The sequence below is a fragment of the Vombatus ursinus genome, unplaced genomic scaffold, assembly GCF_900497805.2.
Source record: "Vombatus ursinus unplaced genomic scaffold, bare-nosed wombat genome assembly UNPS02007344.1, whole genome shotgun sequence".
NCBI classification, from domain to species: Eukaryota; Metazoa; Chordata; class Mammalia; order Diprotodontia; family Vombatidae; genus Vombatus; species Vombatus ursinus.
The window spans coordinates 6,487,126-6,506,519 of NW_020947122.1; the positions used below are offsets into that span (position 1 = coordinate 6,487,126).

Consider the following 19,394-nt stretch of genomic DNA (forward strand, 5'->3'; position numbering starts at 1 on the left):
GCCGTATCATTAGAGTTTCTGAGCTTGTGTGCTGGAGTGGGGAGAGTCCTGAACTTGAGAGCCAGAAATCCCGGCTTTGACAGACCCTCACCTCTTAAGATTGGGTAATAATACTTACGCTGCCTACCTCATAGAAATGTTATTAGCAAAATGCTTTCAAACTAAAGAGCTGCTATATAAACATGAGATAAGGTCACTACTAGTAAAGGGTCCTACACACAATAAGCACTTAACAAATAGTGAATGAATAAACTTTGTACCTCTAGAAGCCACCATTTCACTTGCAGGAAACTAAAAGAAGTTTCCTAGAGAAGTGATCGACTACTAGACACTCATTCCTGTGAGAAGGCATCAAAGGAGATGGGGAAGTTTAGCCTGAAAAAGATAAGACTCAGGCAGGATATGATGGTTTACTCCAAGGGGAAGGAGGTTTAGATTTGATCTGCTTTGCACTAGAGGGTAGAGCTTGGAGCAATGGAGAGAAGTTACAAAGAGGAGATTTTATGTTGCATGTAAAAAAAACCCCAACTTCCTAATAGAACTATCCAGAAGTGGAATGGGCTGCCTTGGCTAGTAGTGGGCTTCCCCTCATTTGAGGGCTTTACATAGAAGCTGGATGACCATTTTCTGGGTATGCTGAAATGGAGAGTCTAGTTTGGATATCATTTGGACTAGATGGCCACCATGGGTCCTTCTGACTCTGAAAAGCTATTATTTGGGGAATTTATTGGTGTGAAGAAAAATGTGATTACATGAAAATAAGACATTTTTTAAAAACTATTTTTTTCTTAAACACATGGAATTACACACAATACAAAATAATTGTTTACATAGTGGAATCTTTACAGTAATGGGTATATGTCATGATACACAGATGCAAGCAATATTAGTGCATTCATTTATAATATAGACTTTTATTTTTCCTTATCATTGGGCTTAAAACAAAGCATAGAAGAAACTGTTTGCTGATATTGCCCTTTAGACCTTTAATCTTTTTTAAAAAAAAGTTAATTCTATCTCCTATATAATATGTCAGGAAGATCAACAATGCCATCAATTCAATAGTCTGGTATTTCTTTCAAAGGGAAATCGTATTCCGGCAGCTCTTAAGTCATAAATTCCAGTAGCTACATCGCATCTATTATATTTTCCTTATTGTCTCAACTTTCAGGAAAATCCCATTATTGTTGGGAGTAGGATGCGAGTAAAGAGGAAATATAGGAGCTATCATTTTCCCCACCATTTTCCTGCATTTTAATGAGTAGCTGAATAAATAGACATGAATGATGAAATTCACATTAAGAAAGAAGCAATTCCAAATACTCTGATTGGCTTATTCTGCTTAATTTTGAGAGCTACTGCAAAACATACTACTTGTTAGGGTAAAAATATAAGCTGAATCAAAGATGTACAACTGCTGAGTGCTAACTGGTATATACAGTAACACGGAGAAGGCAGAAAACATAAGTGTTTATGTACAGTTGTTTTTCCTTTCCATTTGCTTGGAGAAAACACTGCTTTATAGAATGGAACAGCACAGAGCAGACCACGTGCAGTGAGAACCAATACAGTACACACAGTGTAACAAAATAAAAATACAAGAACTATGGGTTCAAAAAATAATATGACTGCAGAAAGAAAAAAAAAAAGGCTTGAAACCTGGAATGCTTTTTATGGAGGTTTCATAATGTACATTTATCTGAAAGCCTGTTAGTCATTTTCTAAAATTCCCAGTTGGCCACCTGTTTAGGCGTGGAGCAAAAAATAAACCATTGTATTATACAAAATCTTTGTATATTAGCATACAAAAGGTAACAATTTACTTTTTGTATAAAATATAACTTTCTGATAGTATATTTATTTCACATATGTATAAATATAACCCAAAGAATATGTTTTTAATTATTTCTACCAAAATATTTTTTTACAAAAGTTTACAAAACAAATAATTTCTTTATATTTACAAGCCAATACTGAGAAGATCCTGGGCCAGTGGTGTGGATGCTGCCTGACAGAAGGTGGGACAGTGCATTTAGTCATGTTAGAGAATGACAGGTGAGTTTTAAGATATCACAAAAATTGCTTTGTTTGTTGTTATTTTTACAGAATTGACATTTTCAACTTTGGGAATAGAACGCATGACCAAAATCACTTTTCAAGGTGTGATTACTTAGGTGTAGGACTGAAAGGGCAGAAAAAACAATTATGCCATTTGCAATTAGATCAATCCCATTCGCCAGGAGAATTGTGTGTAGGTTAAATAGGCTAATTGCTCACCCAGGGTCACTCAGTCATTCATTTAGTGAGGCAGTGGGCGTCACTGAAAGGACAAACCTATATTTTGAATTCTGGGTATGGAGGGTGTAGTTAGCCTTAAAATGCTTCCTTCCTTATATTAAAGTGATGAGTCAAAGACTTAGATATGAACTTCCATGACACAGGATAGATACATTTTGGCATTCATCAAAGGCAGTTTAATGTTCCTTACTTTCCCAATTTTGGTTCCTCCCAGGGCCTTCTGTCTCTTTTCTGCTATCAGAGAAGACAGTATAGAATTTAAGCTTTGGTGAGCAGTCCCAACCTTCCTGGACTTAGAAATCTAGGTTTTGTCAGCTCAGGAAATAGGTTGGGTTTCAATTTCAATCATCTTTAGAACTGACCAGAGAGAACTTTCACAACAAAACCTCTACCCCCTCCCCACCCCCTGTTACAGTTGTAAGCCAAATAAATCCCTTTTATGACAATGCCCAGCTGGACATTTTTCGAACATTGTGGTGTGTGAATGATTCAAAAAAGAGTGAAATCTAATGCATACAGACAGGCATGAAGCAACTTTTGATCCAGATCTTGGTTGCATATAAAACTTGGGAATGGATTGGGGAATCAGTTGTGGATTCAGTCAAAAAAGCAAAGGTTCCCCCACCCCTCCAAGAGGCTGCACAACTCCAACTCCTAGTTTCAACATTAGGAACAGTACCCTTGGTTGTCTGTTCCACCCAAGAGTGGCATATGGCAGCACAAGGTGGGTGGGGAGAGGCATATAGCCTGCTGGACTCGCTCCAGGCCCTTGCTTACTCAGGTCAATTTTCTTACATTCCAAACGGATCTTGTAGTTTTCTCCACAGAAGCTCTGAGTGGTTTAAAATAACAAACCAGAGATAAAGCTAAAACAGCACAAAGAGCGATCAAGTGTGAGAGAGAATCTCTTGCTCTGTGCTCCATTTAGAGTCAGTTCCCCTGAATCACATGAGGCTTAAGTGACTTACAAATTCCCATCAATTTTCTTTCAGGGAGGAAGAGAAGAAAGAAGTTTTGTGGCCCATTTTACTCAAGAAAAATATACATCGATATCACAGTTCCATTTGAACGAATTGGATATCCTATCCTATAATTCAGAGCTATGAAAGTCATCTCATACTTTACTTTCATCAAGTTTACTATTCGGGGAAATTTTTTGTACCAACATTTCAATACAGCAATCACTCTTTTGTTTCCCAATGTTAAGCCATGGTATCTACACAGTCCCACTAAAAGGAAAAACTGAAAATCAATAGCTCAACCTTTACAGAGTCCATATAAAATACTGCCTTTTAGTGCTTGGAGTCTGTAGTCCCCATCTCTTTTTGCCTTCATGAGTTGCTGCCCAAGATTTCATCAAGATTGATGTCTTTCATCCAGTCATCATTGCCAGGCTCGGTTTTCAGTAAGGAATCTATGAAGTCGGAGTCACTATTCAGTGCTGGTCCCATGTTATCAGTCTGTTGAGTGAGAAAGTCAAAAGCTAAGTCACTGCCATGGTCAGTCCCTTGGAAGGCCCTGACACTTTGGTTTGTAGCAGGAAAGCTGTTGGAGGGCAGGGACGGTGCCTGAGTTATGCCTGTCCCAGTCTGATTCAACCCAGTTCCTGACAAAGTCTGTGTGCTTAGCTGATTTGGTCTGAGAGTCAGACCTCTGAGTGACCCAAGAGTTTGTCCATTTAATGTCTGGCTCGTTTGATTGATGGGTCTCATTTGCACTGCTGGTGTCAGCTGGCTTGGAGGAGCCACAGCACGCTGGGAAAACTGCTGGTTGCTCACTGCATGCTGCAAAGACTGATTGGAAGTGTATGCCGTTGTAGGTGTGCCAGTAGGGAAACGCACTCCTGTTGGCTTCAGGGTCTCCTGCTGCTTGGCTGAGGCTTCTGGAGAGGCCCAGGTTGGTGCTGTTGTGCTGGAAGTGATCATGACATTCGGTGGTCTCTGGGCTGGGATGCTCGTGATGCCGGGATTTAAGTTTGGTCTCACTTGTTGGGAACTGACGATAGAGCCAGACCCAAAAGTGCTCACACTGTTGTTATTCCCAGGCCCAAGTATGGAGGGCCGCAGCAACATGGGATTATTTTGACCAGTAATCATTTGGTTAGCATTTCTGTGCTGGGCCATTTGAGTCATTCCTGAAGTGACGCTGTATGTACCAGGTTGGTTGCAAGGAAGGTTTCCGTATATCCCAATGTTGCGAACAGCTGGTAAAGAAGGCATTCTTGTTCCTTGGGAAGTGGATAGGAGGTTGGAAGTTTGGGTCAAAATGCTGTGCGTGGAAACAGGGTTTGCCAAAGCGTGGTTAGAGTTTAAACTCACTGTTGCTGAGCCTCCTAAGAAAAGAAAGAGAATTGCATCAGTATACATACTGGGTCTGTGATATTTTCATGTGCCATGAAAAACACTATAATTTTGATGTTATATAGAAGGAAATGTAATAACTAAAAATAATGACTGGTGTTTATACAACATGCTAACATTTGCAAAGAGTTTTACATTGATTACTTTATTTGGGTTTCACAACAATCCTGTGAGATAGGTATAGGTATGAGCAGCCCTATTTTATAAATGAGGAAACCGAGGTTCAGGGACATTAAGGGATTTGCTTGTGCTCACATAGCTAAGAAGTGTCAGAGGTGGGGATTTGAACCCAGGCCTATCTATATCTATATTTATTATCTCATTTAGTCTCACAAAACTGTAAAGTTAATAACTACAGGTGTTATTATCTTCATTTTACAGAAGAGGAAGTGAGTTGCCCTTGGTCACATAGTCAACGAATGTTGGAGGTGTGATTCAAACCCAGGTCTTCATGACTCCAAGTTCAGTGCTCTTTCCCTCACACCATTCTGCTTTATATGAACCTCTAGCACCTACTATTGATATTTCTCTTTTGACACTTAAACCTTGCTATCTTGTTTTGTTATTTACTTTCTTCTTTTCTATTTTTTTTTCTTTGTGAGGTAATTGGGGTTAAGTGACTTGCTCAGAGTTACACAGCTAGTGAGTGTTATGTGTCTGAGGTCAAATTTGAACTCAGGTCCACCTGACTCCAGGGCAGGTGCTCTATCCACTGCACCACCTAGCTGCCCCCTGTTATTTACTTTCTTATAGTTGAGTCTGGACTCTTCAGCTAGATTGCTGAGGTCAGAAACTGTTTTTTATACTTCTTTGTATGCCTCCCAGTGCCTAATGCAACATTCTGCACGTTATAGGTACTCAACAAATGCTAGTTGGTTTTCTTTTTGTTTTTTTTGTTTGTTTGTTTGTTTGTTGTTTTTGGTGATCATGAGGACAAACTGAAGCAAATCCATCACTACTACAGCAAATCAACTCAAAGTATATGCCCTACTAATGGTGGCTCAGTGACACTATTTTTACATACTAAGAACATAGCCATTTTTAAACAATTAATCAAGCCATCAATCAATAAACATTTATTAAGTGCCTAACTGTGCTAAGTGCCAGGGATACAAAAAGAGGCAAAAGATAATCCCTGCCCTTGAGGAGCTTAAAATCTAAGGGGGAGAAGTATATAAACAAATACATAAAAAGCAAGTTATACATAGGATACAGGATAAATAAGAAATAATTAAAGGCACTGGAATTAAGAGTGGTTGGGGAAGGCTTCCTGGAGAAGGTAGGACTTTAGTTGGGACTTAAAGGAGAGGGAGGTCAATAGTTGGAGCAGAGGAGGGAGAGTGTTCCAGGCATGGGGCACAATCAGAGAGAACGCCTGGAGCCAAGAGATGGAGTGTCTTGTTCGTGGAACAGCCGGGAGACCAGTGATACTGGATTGAAGAATACATATTGGGGGAGTAAGATAAAAGAAGACTGGAAATGACCAAGGGAGCTAGATTACAAAGGGCTTTGAAAACATAGGGAAAGTTTTATGGGGGAACCTCTTGACTCGATCTAATCTTTTAACTCCAGGCTATTTACTAGCCAGGTGAAGTGGGAAAGGCCATTTAACTTTTCTGGGCATCATTTTCTTCCTTTGTAAGGCAGAGATTAGAGCTCAGGGGAAATACTGCTGTCAGATATGTACATTTTTGAGTCAGCTGCATAGAGATGATCATTGAACCCTGGAGACTAGATGATGTGAGAGAAAGAACTGAGGACAGAGCCTTGTAAGAAACCCATATTTGGGAGTGGGAGAAATGAGTTTAATCAGTGAAGATTTAGAAGACAGGAAGAACCAAGAAAAAATGGTATCATGAAAATCAGGGAAGGAGAGAGTCTCAGGAAGGATGTCAAATAATCTGAGAAGGTCAAGGAAGAAATCAGAAATTAGAAAAGGCTATTAGATTGTCAATTAAGTTGGCATTAGTGACTTTTGAGACAGTGGCAGAATTAGAAACTAGACTGTGGGTAGTGAGAACAGATAGTGGGATATACTCTGGCACAAAATTTAAAGTATTTATACAGATGACTCTTAGGTCAGTATATGCAACCCATTCTGTCTCCTGAGCACCAACCCATCTGTCATCATCAATTGTACTTTAGCATTTTAAACTTAACACTTCCAAAAATGAACCCTTTTATTTTCTATTATAACCTGTAGAATGTAAATTACTTAGGAACAGGGATTGTTTTAGTCTTTCTTTTTATCCCAGCATCTAGTACAGTGGTTTACACATAGTATACATTTAATATGTTTGTTAGATTGAGTTAAACTTCCTGACTTCTTTCCTTTTGTTGATTGGAATATGGCAATCATCTTTAACTTTTTTCTCTTTTTTCATCTCCTGCATCCAAATGGTTGCGAAGGTCTATTGAATTTACTTTCTTAATAATGCTTATATTTACCCCATCCTCTCCACACATACTGCCACCAGCCTTGGTTAGGCCCTCTCCATCTCTCACCTAGCCTAATATATTTGTCTTCTAACTAGCATTTCCTTATTGTAGAGGTGTATTACATACCTCTCCTCCCTACCTCTCATTTTATTGCAAGTTCTTTGAAGGCAGGGGTTTTGTCATTTTTCATTCTTTTGTATTCCTGTTGCCTAACATTGTACCTTGTGTATAGTGGGAGCTTAATAATGTTTATTGAATTAAATTGGACCAGTGACCTCATCTGTTTCATCAAATGAAATACAGGCAAAGATCATAGTTCTATCTTGGGTTAAAGTAAACAAATCTCAAAGGGAGGAATGAGTAGATGCCATTCTCATAGTCAGAAATGGGGCAGGACAATTGGGTATCCCCAAGGATACCAAAGAAAAATGAGGGCCAAGTTTTTTTTTTATTATTATTATTACTATTATTATTGTTATTATTGGCTAGGCAATGGGGTTAAGTGACTTGCCCAGGGTCACACAGCTAGTAAGTGTTATGTGTCTGAGGCTGGATTTGAACTCAGGTCCTCCTCAAGTTTTTTAAATGAGAACATTTCATTGAAATGCAACAACTTCTTCCAACCCTGTATTACATATGGGACAGAATATATAGTTAGGTATAGAACAAATGAACAAGGAAGTTAGGAGATGGGATTTTCTAAGGCACCCTAGCATGTATATCAACCATTCAAAAAATTCTTGCTGAACTAAATTAAATTGAATCAAAATTTCAGAAGAATATAGGAGAGCAGAGACAAGAAGAATGTGTATGAAGGGTTGACAATAGATTGAAAAAAACAAGTGTCAGTAAGTGGATTTTGGTAGAGTCATTGGCATAATGGCTAGAACTAGACTTGGATGCAAAGATACAAGTTCAAATAATGCCTCAGTAAGTGACCCTGGGAGAGTCAGTTAACCCTAGAAATCCCCCCAGGACTTATTTACTAAATCATAGATGGGTCATCAAGTAGGTTGCAGGAATTCCCCTTGCAGAGGAATTCCTCCTTCTATGGAGGAAAAGTGAAAGGCAGCAGAAAATTCTGATGATGAGACAATTAATACTTCAAAGGAGAAAATACAGTATGAAACACCCCAAATTGCATTTTTTCTTTTCACAATAATGAATTTGACTTAATTTCATATCCACTTACCAGAATATTGGCTTGTTGGTTGCATGTTGACCATGTTTCTTCTTTGGTCTTTATAATCAGGGGGTGGCCTTGTCAAGTGTCTGTTTATCTGATCTTGTGGAGCAATTTTCTCCTGAGAAAATGAAATAATATAAATAAATAAATGAGCAATTTATGTGGCTTTCTTCTTTAACTAGTGGGATCATGTGATCACAAAGATATAAAAATAATTTCAAATCACTAATTTAATATGCTGGTCCCAAAGCTGTAGTCTTAATTGAGATAAGATTCCACTTCATTTCAGTGGGCTTCCAGTAAGGACACACAAGTTTTACTTCTTCATAATCATTAGTATTGTTGTTCTTTTCCTGGTTACTCTTCATAGTCCTTTATCTTGGATTTTTTTGTGAACTACTTAGCACAATGCCTGGCACATAGTAGATACTTAATAAATGTACATTTCCTTTCTTCCCTCCTTTAGCTGTGTGATCATAAATGCATTAATTTCACGGTGTTGGCTTTGGCCATATCATCAAACTGCTCTGCTTCAGTTACCTTTTGGAAGGTATTCTGCTTTCTTTTAAAAGGGAAGCTATGATCTGAGGCAGGGGTGGAGAACCAAAGGGCTGCACTTGAGGACCTAGCAGGCCACATGTAGCCTTGAGGCTGAAGATTCCCCACCCCTGGCTCTGGGCTAAAGTCACAGCCAGAGTACACTGATTAAGCTTCTGACCCATTTGTCTACTTCAATGTTTCCAAATGTCCAATTTACACAACAATAATGACAGTGTAAAGACAAATAGCTTTGAAAATCTGATCAACCCAATGACTGACCACAACTCCAGGGTATCAGTGAAGCATGCTATCCATCTCCTGACAGAGAAGTGATAGACTCAGAGTACGGAATGAGATATATATTTTGGGACCTATTTAATTTATTTTGCTTGACTATGCATACTGGTTACAAGGGTTTTCTTTTTCAAAGAGGGGAGGGAGGTGGGAAAGAAAGAAAATAGACTTTTAATTTAAAATTTAAATAAAAATGTAAATTAAAAATAAAAAAATACAATTTCCCTACATAGAAGCAGATTGACACTCTCCAGCCCTCTAAGCCTTAGCAGAAAGCATAAAAGGCTTTTTTCAGCTACTATAGCCATAAAGAGCACACCCCAGTGAATGGTAAGGTTTGGCATCAGAGAATCTGAGTTCAGATACTGACTCTACTAGTTGCTGTCTATATGACCTTGAGCAAATAATTTCTCCTCTATAGCTCCCTTTTATTTATTTGTAAAATGAAGGGGTTGGAATAGAAGTCCTCTAAACTCCCTCCTAAGCTGATAAAACCATGACTGGTGATAAGCATTTTGAATTTAGGAAGGCTGGTCTTTGGATGATGACAGCCCCTTGGTCATCCATTCCCGGGCCCATGCTTGAGGCAGGATCCAACCAAGCTTTCACTCTATTGACAAAAGCTTTAATGACCCAGGACCATCTCTATTCTATTGTGAGGTAATGGAGTAGGGCTATTATGTCTTTAGATTTAGGAACATCCTCCCAACCCACTCCCATTTTTAATTGTTTTTAAATAGGACTATTTAGAAAAGCAGTGTGGAATTTGGAACAGCAGATAGAAGTTCCGGTTTGGAGTCAGGACAATTTGGGCTCAAGGCCTGCCTCTGATTCATACCAGCTGTGTGACCCTGGGCAAGACATTTAACTTCTCAGTGACCCAGGTAAAGCTCAAAGAATCTTAAGTTGCAGAATGGTTCCCTATCTGCCTTAGCAGAAGGCATTTCCGCACTGGGAGCTCCCTGCACAGGCAAAATCACAGGTCCATGAAAGAAAAAAATAATTAATTTGGCTAAACTAATGTATTTTAATAAGTGCTACTCCTATTCTTATGTCATGCACATAAAGCTTCCTCAGAGGGAAGAAGAAGCAGAGGTAATTATACTACTGGGAGAAATGCTCTGCTAAAGAGTCTCAGATCTAGCCTAGCCAAACTGATTAAAACTATTATAAAGCATAGGCTAATAAAAGGTACCATCAGAGATTATTTCTTCCTTGGATTTGTTAAAATCACACCCAAATTCAGTAAATAGCCCCCAGAGAATGACAAATGTGAAACCCTTTTAAAGTCATGCAAAGAAGATTCTTTCTTATTGATGTATTACAATTTAAAACATTGTCCTTTGCAATTAGAGCCCTGTGGGAGATAGGAAATTGCAAGGAAATGAACCCCTTTGTGGAAAATAGCCTGCCTTCGATTCTCTGCCTTAATTAAAGTAATGGCATAGTGGAAAGAATATTAGATTTAGAACCAAATACCTTAGAAATTACCTTGTCCAACCTCCTCATTTTATGGATGAAGAAACTGAGGTCTATAAAAGTTGAGTGACTTGTTTAAGGTCACAATGATATATAGATAAATAGATAGATAGATAGATAGATAGACAGACAGACAGATGGATGGATTGAACAACAGAGAGACGGGGAGGGGGAGAGAATTTATTATGCACTTATTAGGTACCAAGCACTGCAGATACAAAAACCAGCAAAAAGAACAATAATCCCTGTGCTCATGGAGTATAAACTCCTTCTAATGAAGGAAGAGAATATATGAAGAGAAGCTGAAAAGTAGTAGGACGGAGGCAACAATAAGATGCCTATGCCAGGGCAAACCTGCTAGCAAAGAGATGAAGTTTGGTAGCAAGTGGCAGAGTCATGATTCAAACCCAGAGCCTGTGAACCCAGATCTAGTGCTTTATCTGAAGCACCAAATTGCCCTTTATAATATTTGTTGCTCTATGCTTTCCATGAAAATCTTACTCTGATGCATGAAGGTGACTAGATTTTCAAAGGCAACAAACAATCAAAAAACATTTAAAAAGTGCCTACTATGTTCCAGGCACTATGCTAAGTGCTGGGGATACAAAGAGAAGCAAAAAAAAAAAAAAAAATCCCTGCTCTCAAGAAGCTGATAGTTGGATGAGGGAGATGATATGTAAATAACTATGTACAAACAAGATATATTCAAGATAAATTGGAGCTAATCTTGGAAGGCACTAACATTAAGGAAGGGTATGAAAAGCTTCTTGCAGAAAGTGGGGTTTTAATTGGCACTTGAAGAAAGCTAGGGAACCCAGAAGCTGGAGATGAGGAGGGTCAGAATTCCAGGCAGGAGAGACAGCCAGTGAAAATGTCTAGGGCTGAGAAAGTGAATTTGAGGAATATCAAAGAGACCAGTGTCACTGGATGGCAGAGAACATGGGAGAGGTACTATGACAAGGCTGGAATGGTAGGAAGAGGCCAAGTTATGAAGGGCTTTAAAAGACAAATTAAAGATTTTATATTTTATCCTGGAAATAGGGAGCCATGGAGTTTATTCAATAGAAGCGTGACAGTCAAACTTTTAGGAAAATCAGTTTGACAGCTGAATGGAAGATAATGAATGGAGTGGGTAGAGACTTGATGTAGGGAGATCAACCAGAAAGTTATTACAACGGGCCAGGCATGAGGTGATGAAGACCTAAATCTGGGTGGTGGCAATGTCAGAGGAGAGAAAGAGTGAATATGAGAGATCTTTCAAAGGTGAAATCAACAGGCTTTGGTAACTGATTGGATGGGGTGGGGTGGGGGAGTGAGAAAGAGTGAGGAGTTGAAGATGACACATAGGTTGCAAGCCTCAGTGTCTGAAAGAATGGTGGTGCCCTCAACAGTAATAGAGAAGTTAGAAGCGGGTGGGGATTGGGGGAAGAGATAATGAGTTCAGTTTTGGATAGGCTGAGTGCAAGATGTATAAAACTATCCAGTTCAAGACGTCAAACAGGTAGTTAGAGATAATAGACTATAAGTCAGGAAAGAGGTTAGGGTTAGATAAGTAGATGTGAGAATTGGCATAGATATGATCATTGAATCTGTGGAAGCTGATGAAACTAGCAAATGAAGTAGCACATAGGCAGAAGAGAAAAGAAGAGAAGAAAAGAGAAGAGAGGCAAAGGGAAGAGGGATATGTTTGGTGAGTAGCCTCATTTTTATTTGTGTATTACCACTTAAAACATCATACTTTGCCATTGGAGCTGAGTGAGAGGTAGGAAATTACAACGATAGAAGACTTCCATGGAAAATGTCCTGCCTTCAGGCTTTGGCAGGCCCAAAGGGAAAGGCCAAACAAACCCAGCAGCCTCACTGTAGAGCTCTTTAAACAGAAGCTGGAGAATCACTTATTGGCAATGTTGGAGCAAGGATTCTTTTTTGGGCATGGGTTGACTAGATTCTGGTCCCTGAGTTGCCTTCCAACCCTGCAATGCTGGGATTCAGTAACTTTGTGTCTATCATCCAAGGACTGGCTGGGCTAAGTGCAGAGATGCTTTTAAGTAGACTGCTGACCACCAGGAAAGGAATGGGTTTTGGCCATAGCAACTCATGTAGACCTCCAACCAAGGTGTGAAATGGCTGTGTGGGTACAGCCACACAAATGAAGTCATGGAACTTGGAAAGTGCAAAAGTATGTAGCATAATATGGAAGCAAAGAGCCAAGGGGTCATTTAATCAAACGCTTTATTATTATCATTCTTAAAATTAGTGGTAATGGGGGTGCTTTCAGTGAATTGCTTTTTACTTTTCTTTTTTCTTCTTTCTCTTTTTTAAGGGCTTCATTTTATGAAGCAGGAAGACAATATAACTGGGGCTTTCCCAGTTATGAGTTGCAGAAGAAATAGCTTATATAGACAATGTAAAATATTTTATTTTATTCTGCTCTGTTATGGATACCATACCCCTATTAACTTGATATTATTACTTTTTTTTTTACCCTTTTCCTCTTGCTGTTAGACAGGAGGTCTGAAGCAGGGGCCAAAAGAAATGATATAATTTTAGTCCTCATTAATGAGGCCGAGTGGCCAGGACTAAGGAGGTGCTAGAACTTGTTGTACTCTACCCTGGCCAGATTGGAACACTGGGCTCAGTTCTGGGTGTCATGTGTTAGGAAGGACATTGATAAATTGGCAAGTATCCAGAAGAGGACAACCAGGATGGTGAAGGGCCTCAAGATCATGTCAGATATTATAATAATAATAATAGTGATAATGTTAATGACCTAGACAGCTAGTTGGTATAGTGAACAAAGTGCTTGGCCTGGAGTCATGAAACTTGAGTTCAAATCTGGCCTAAGACACTTGCTAGCTATGTGACCCTGGGCAAATCACTCAGTCTCTGTTTGCCTCAGTTTCCTCCTCTGTAAAATGGGGATAATAATAGCACCTACCTTTCAGGGCTGTTATGAGGATCAAATGAAGTAATAATTGTAATTGTGCCTGGAACATAGTATATGTTATATAAATGTTAACTATTATTATCCATTTTGGTAATAATTTAATTAATTAAATTTAATTTATTTAAATTTTACTTTGTTTTAAAATTTTAATTTTATTTAACAATAATTTTAATATTAACTAGCATTTATATAGAGCTTTAAGGTTTGTAAAACACTTTTCATATATTATCTCATTTGATCCTCACAACAACCCAGTGAGATAAGAATTAGTTGAAGGAAAGCCTTCAAGCAAAAGCCAGATAACTACTTGTTAGGTATGTTATAAAGAAGATTCTTGTCCCCCAGGTTGGCCTAAGTAGCCTGTCAAGTCTGTGATCCTATGATGCTGCAAAAAGAGAGAAGTAAAATGCTGGAGAGGGAACAGATAAGGGGTTCCTTGGTTATAGAAAAGAAACAAGCATTTTTTTTTTCTTTTTGGTGAGGCAGTAGGGGTTAAGTGACTTGCCCAGAGTCACAGAGCTAGTAAATTTCGAGTGTCTGAGGCTGGATTTGAACTCAGGCCCTCCTGACTCCAGGGCAGGTACTCTATCCACTGCACCATCTAGCTGCCCTGAAGCAAGCATTTTTAAGTACCTACTATGTGCAAGGCATTGCACTAAATAACATACAAATATTTTATTTGATGCTCACAACAACCCTATGAGATAAGTGCTGTTGTTATCTCCATTTTACAGATGAGGAGACTGAGGCAAACAGAGGTTAAATGACTTGCCAGGTTTATACAGCTAGTAAATATCTGAGGCCAGACTTGAACTCAGGTCTTTCTGATGCCAAATTTGAACTCGGGTCTTTCTGCTGCTAGGTCCAGAGCTCTATCCATTGCACCACTTAGCTGCCTAGGAGACGATGGGGTCCAGAGCACAATCAGAGGGTCAGCCATTAGGGGAAATAAAAGAGAGAATGTCTATAAAAACAGGACTTGGGAACTGAGTGAGAAATTGGCTGTGGGACTATGAAAATCCTACAGTCTCAGGGGTTTCCACCCTTTTCTAATGGAATCTCAGATAATTTCAAAGGGAAAGTGTTTTATTTCAGTGTTCATTTCTCTTAACAATAACCCAAGCAAAGATGGTGGAATAGCAAGAAGTTGTACAGTAAGCTCCCTACTCCCTCCTCAAACTCTTCTAAACAGATTAGAAAATAGACCAGATTGAATTTTGCTTGGGAAAGCCAAGAAAACAATCTCCGTGATTAATTCATCCAACCAAGGTTGGCATAGGAAGACAGAGTGGTTTATGGACAGTGGGAATGGGTCTGGCCAGGAATGTGAACTGTGTCCAAGGGCAAGTCAAGGGGCAAGACAAGGTCCCAGACTCATGCTTAGGTATGATCTCAAGCAGGATGCAGGAACAGTTGCTAACTGGCAGCTTTATTGTCTATTACCCAGATCCAGGGCAGACTGAGGAAGGGACCTGTGCCCAGGAGTGGAGTGGTTCCTGGTCATACCCTGTGCACAGAGAAGGGAGGGCATTCAGAAGCAAGCAGCCGCAAGGTGACTCACACCCCATGCAGAGCAGAGTTGCAGTTCCAGCTTCTAGCCCAGTTTGAAGCCTGTGGAGGAATAATCAGGGCAGGAATGCCAGGCCTAGGAGGAACCTGAAGTTTTTCCAACTGAACCAGCTGAGCTCCAGGCTGGCTGATAGAGGCTGAGTCCAGCAGCAGTCTGATGCTAAGACCTAAAGACAGGTCAGGCCCTTGCAGAGTTCAGACCAGGGATCCAGCAATCAGTCTTTGCCCTGGATTAGACCACTTTTTGGGAGCACTGAAAACAATACTCTTTGCCCAGTATCAAATGTGTATTTGAGAAACAAAACTTTGGCTTTGTAATTATTCCTTGTGTAACCTCAGATCCTTGAGGGCAGGGACTCTCTTGTTTTTGGTTTCTGTCTCCTCAGTATCCAGGGTACTGCCCTGCTGCTTATTGAATATTTATTGAATTGAACTGATTTGCCCCCATTCCCTATTGAAATACTCTTGGATCGGAGCTATTCTGAAGCTCCTTCTATCACTACTGCTGCCCATAGCAGAGAAACAATCCCAGTTCCTCCAGGGAACCAGCAATGTCTCGTCTGTTGGTATTTGGGATCTCCATACATTCCAGGCTGGGCTGGGCTGGGCTGGGCTGGACTATTTAGATGAAAGTACTGTGAATTCCAACAATTCTGTCCCTGGATAAAGTAATTTTTCTTTCCACTACTTTGCATGTGCAGATTTGGTCTCTCTCACCAAGAAACTCTGAGGTTCACCTTATTGCTCCCAGAGGACTCTGGGCAGAAGACAAGAGACTGCAGGAGACTAAATAAACAAATGCATATGAGACTACCATACCTCCCACAGTTCTGGGGAAAAAAATGATCTGAGGTGGTAGGCGGGAGGAACACTTACTGCATCTGCAAGAATGTGCTGCTGAAGGAGGAGATGCTGTTTCTGCTCCATGATCTGCCTCTGGATAGCCTGCTTCTTCTCCATCAGTTGCTGATTCAACATCGATTGCTGGGAGTTCATGTAACTACTTCCAGTGTTTGGATTCGAACAAGAAGTGGAACTTGGACAGGGGCCTGTGTTCTGCCCTACCACAGAGTGTTGATCCTAAAGAAATGAAAGAAGAAAGGGAGGAAAAGCTACTGTGAATTAAGGGGAAGAATGTTGCCCAAAGATCAGGAGCTTAGCTTTTACAAATTTTCATATTGTTATAGCATCAAGCATGACTAACAGAGCGTAACTCAGGGAATTGTTTTTTAAAGGTAGGAAGAATGACCGCTGGGAATTACAAATAACAGCAAGAAAAAGCAGGGTTAGTAACACTAGGGCTTTATTGCAAAGATCAAGCTCCCCATATGACTCTTATGGTGAACACTCCATTGGTGCACAAGGAAGCTATGGGTCGTCCATAAACTCCAACAGAGTTTTATGGCAGTTCCAACAAGTATTTAGAAACCTCATTCAGAACCGTGTGAGTATTCCATTCTTGTGCGTTACATTTGGATATGTACTGATTCAACAATGGAAATTTTTGTGTTGGTCTAAATGTAGATTGTTCTTAATAGAGGCCATGCCCTTAAAATGATTATCTCTTTGCAATATGCAATATAATATACAACACACACACACATATGTCTGGACTTGTAATTTCCATGGTGCAGAAAGTCCCAATTTGGAAACTTGCTCAGTCATACAGAAAGCATCTTACTGTGTGCCAGACATTGTACTAAGTGCTGGGAATGTAAATGAAAGGCAAAAATAGGTCCTTTCCTCAAGGAACTTGCATTTTAAAGGGGGAAATAGCATGTAAATAAATGTGTACATATGAGATATATGCAGAATAGAGGATGGTATTCTCAAAAGGGGAAGGCTCTAGCAGCCAGGGGAACGAGACCTCCTGTAGATGATAGAATTTGAAGGTCTTAAAGCCAGGAAAGCTACAAGATGGGGGTGAGGAGGGAGAACATTCCAGGTATGGGGAAGGAAAGAAGGAGACAAGCAGTGCCAGGCACTGTGCTAAGTACTTTGCAAATATCTCATTTAATCCTCACAATAAGCCTGACAGATAGGTGCTATTATTATCCCAGTTTTATAGTTGAGGAAACTGAGGCAGGTAGAAGTTAAGTGGTTTGTCTAAGGTTACACAGTAAGTTATCTAAGGACAAATTGGAACTCAGGTCTTCCCAACTCCACACCCAGTGTCGTATCTACTGCCTCTAGGCAGGGAGGATGACCTTTGCCAGGCAAAGGGATGGGAGATAGAATATTGTGCTCAAGGAATAGTAAATATGCTGGCATAGCTGAAACTTATTATTTATAAAGAAGAGTGAACATATAAGAAAACTATAAAAGCAGGAAGAGGCCTGGTTGTGAAGACTTCTGAATACCAAAAGAAGAATGGTATAGTTGCTCCTGGAGATGATAAGGAGCCACTGGAGTTTACTGAGTAAGGTATGGGGGAGTGATGTGGTTATACCTTCACTTTAGGAAAATCACTTTGGCAGTTGTTTGGAAGAAGGATTATAGCGGGGAGATACTTGAGGTAGAGAGACCATTTGGAGCACAATTAGGATAGTTTAGGCAAGAGGGATGAGGCCTAGAACTAGGCCAGTGGCTATGACAGTGGAGAAAAGAGGGTAAATATTTTATATAAAAGATGTTGGACAGGTAGAAACAGCATGATCTGGCAACTGATTTAATATGTGGAGCGAGGGAGAGCAAAGCATAGAGAATGACCCTGAGTGTGTGAACCTGGCTGACTGGGAAGTTGGTAGGTGGTACCTTCATTAGAATAGGGATGTTTAAAAGGTGGAAAGATCTTGGGAAAAAGATATGAGTTCTGTTTTGGATAGGATGAGTTTGAGATGCCTATGGGACATCCAGTTCAAAATATCTAACAAGCAGCTGGGGATGTGGGACTGCAACTGAAAAGAGACTAGGGTTTGATATAGAGATCTGGGAATCATCTGCATAGAGAAGATAATTGAACCCATGGAAGCTAATGAGCTCACCAAAGGAAAGAGTATAGAGGGAGAAAGGAAATGGACCCACGACAGTGCCTTGGGGGGTGGGGTATGAGAAAGACATAGATGAAGATGCAATAAAGGAGACCGAAAAGGAGTAGTCAGAGAAGTAGGAGAATTAGGAGTGAGCAGGGCCAAGGAAACCTAGAGAGGAGAGAAAATCCAGGAGAAGAGAGTGAACAACAGTGTCAAAGGTGGTAGAGAGCTCAGAAAGGATGAGGATTGAGAAAAGTCCATTAGATTTGACAATTATAACATCCTTGGTGACTAGAAGGAACAGCTTCAGTTGAATGATGAATGAGGTTGGAAACCTGATTGCAGGTTTAGAGCTAAGCAAGAGGAGAGAAAATGGAAGCAGTGAGTATAGTTGGCTTTCTCCTCCTTTTCTCAAGCCACAAAAGGGAGGAGCAATATAGCTCACAGAAATGGTGGGGTTTTAAAGACTTAGATAAGAAATGGGTGTCTTTGTAGACAGCAAAGTAGAAGCCCATAGATAGGGAGAGATTGGAAATTAGAGAGAGAGTAGGGGAGACAGATGGGCCAACTTATTGGACAAGCTGGGCTGGGATCACAAGTGCATGAAGGAAGCAGAGAAGAAGTCAGTATAAGGAAAGATTGAAGATAAGAGAGAAATTGGAGGTGATAATGGGGGCAATCTTTTGGAGAAGATGGGATGGCATCAAAGGTGCATTATCCGTAGAGGGGATAGTAGTAATAGAGGGTTTGGCTTTAGTAAGGAGGAAAGCTACCTCATCATCTGAGTAGAGTGAAGGAGGAGAGAGTAGGTGATGATGTCAGAAGGATGTGAGATAGTGAAGAGTTTCAATTTTTTTCAGTGAAGTATGAGGTAAGGCCCTCAGATGAGAGGGTTAGGGCAGAGGGTGCTGTGGGAGGCCTGAAGAATGACAAGAGATGTCAGCCAATGCAGTTCAACTAATATACATCTATAACTTATAGAGGGTTGCCAAGGACATTTAGAGGTGAAGTAACTTGTTTATGGGCAGCTAAGTGGTACAGTGGATAGAATGCTGGATCTGGAGTCAGTCAGATTCATCTTCTTGAGTTAAAAATCTGGCTTCAGACACTTACTAGTTATGTGACCCTGGGCGAGTCACTTAACCCTGTTTTCCTGTTTTCTCATGTGTAAAATGAGCTGGAGAGGGAAACAGCAAACCTCTCCAGTATCTTTGGCAAGAAAACCCCCAATGGCATCACAAAGAGTTGGACACAACTGGAGACGATTGAACAATAACAACCAAAATTTGTCCATGGTCACATAGTCAGTA

At 40.1% G+C, this 19,394-nt stretch overlaps 1 protein-coding gene across 1 annotated transcript in view; it reads right to left on the minus strand.

Annotated features, from left to right (window-relative positions):
• Nucleotides 1-822: 822 nt before the first annotated feature.
• Nucleotides 823-19,394, minus strand: part of MAML2 (mastermind like transcriptional coactivator 2) — a 423,598-nt gene continuing 405,026 nt past the window's right edge. Inside the window, exons 3-5 of the mRNA XM_027849354.1 lie at nt 15,989-16,192; nt 8,290-8,401; nt 823-4,630 (exon numbers count right to left, since the gene is read on the minus strand). Of these exons, the coding sequence (XP_027705155.1) occupies nt 3,630-4,630; nt 8,290-8,401; nt 15,989-16,192 (1,317 nt within the window). The 3' untranslated portion in view covers nt 823-3,629. The remainder of the gene's footprint in view (nt 4,631-8,289; nt 8,402-15,988; nt 16,193-19,394) is intronic.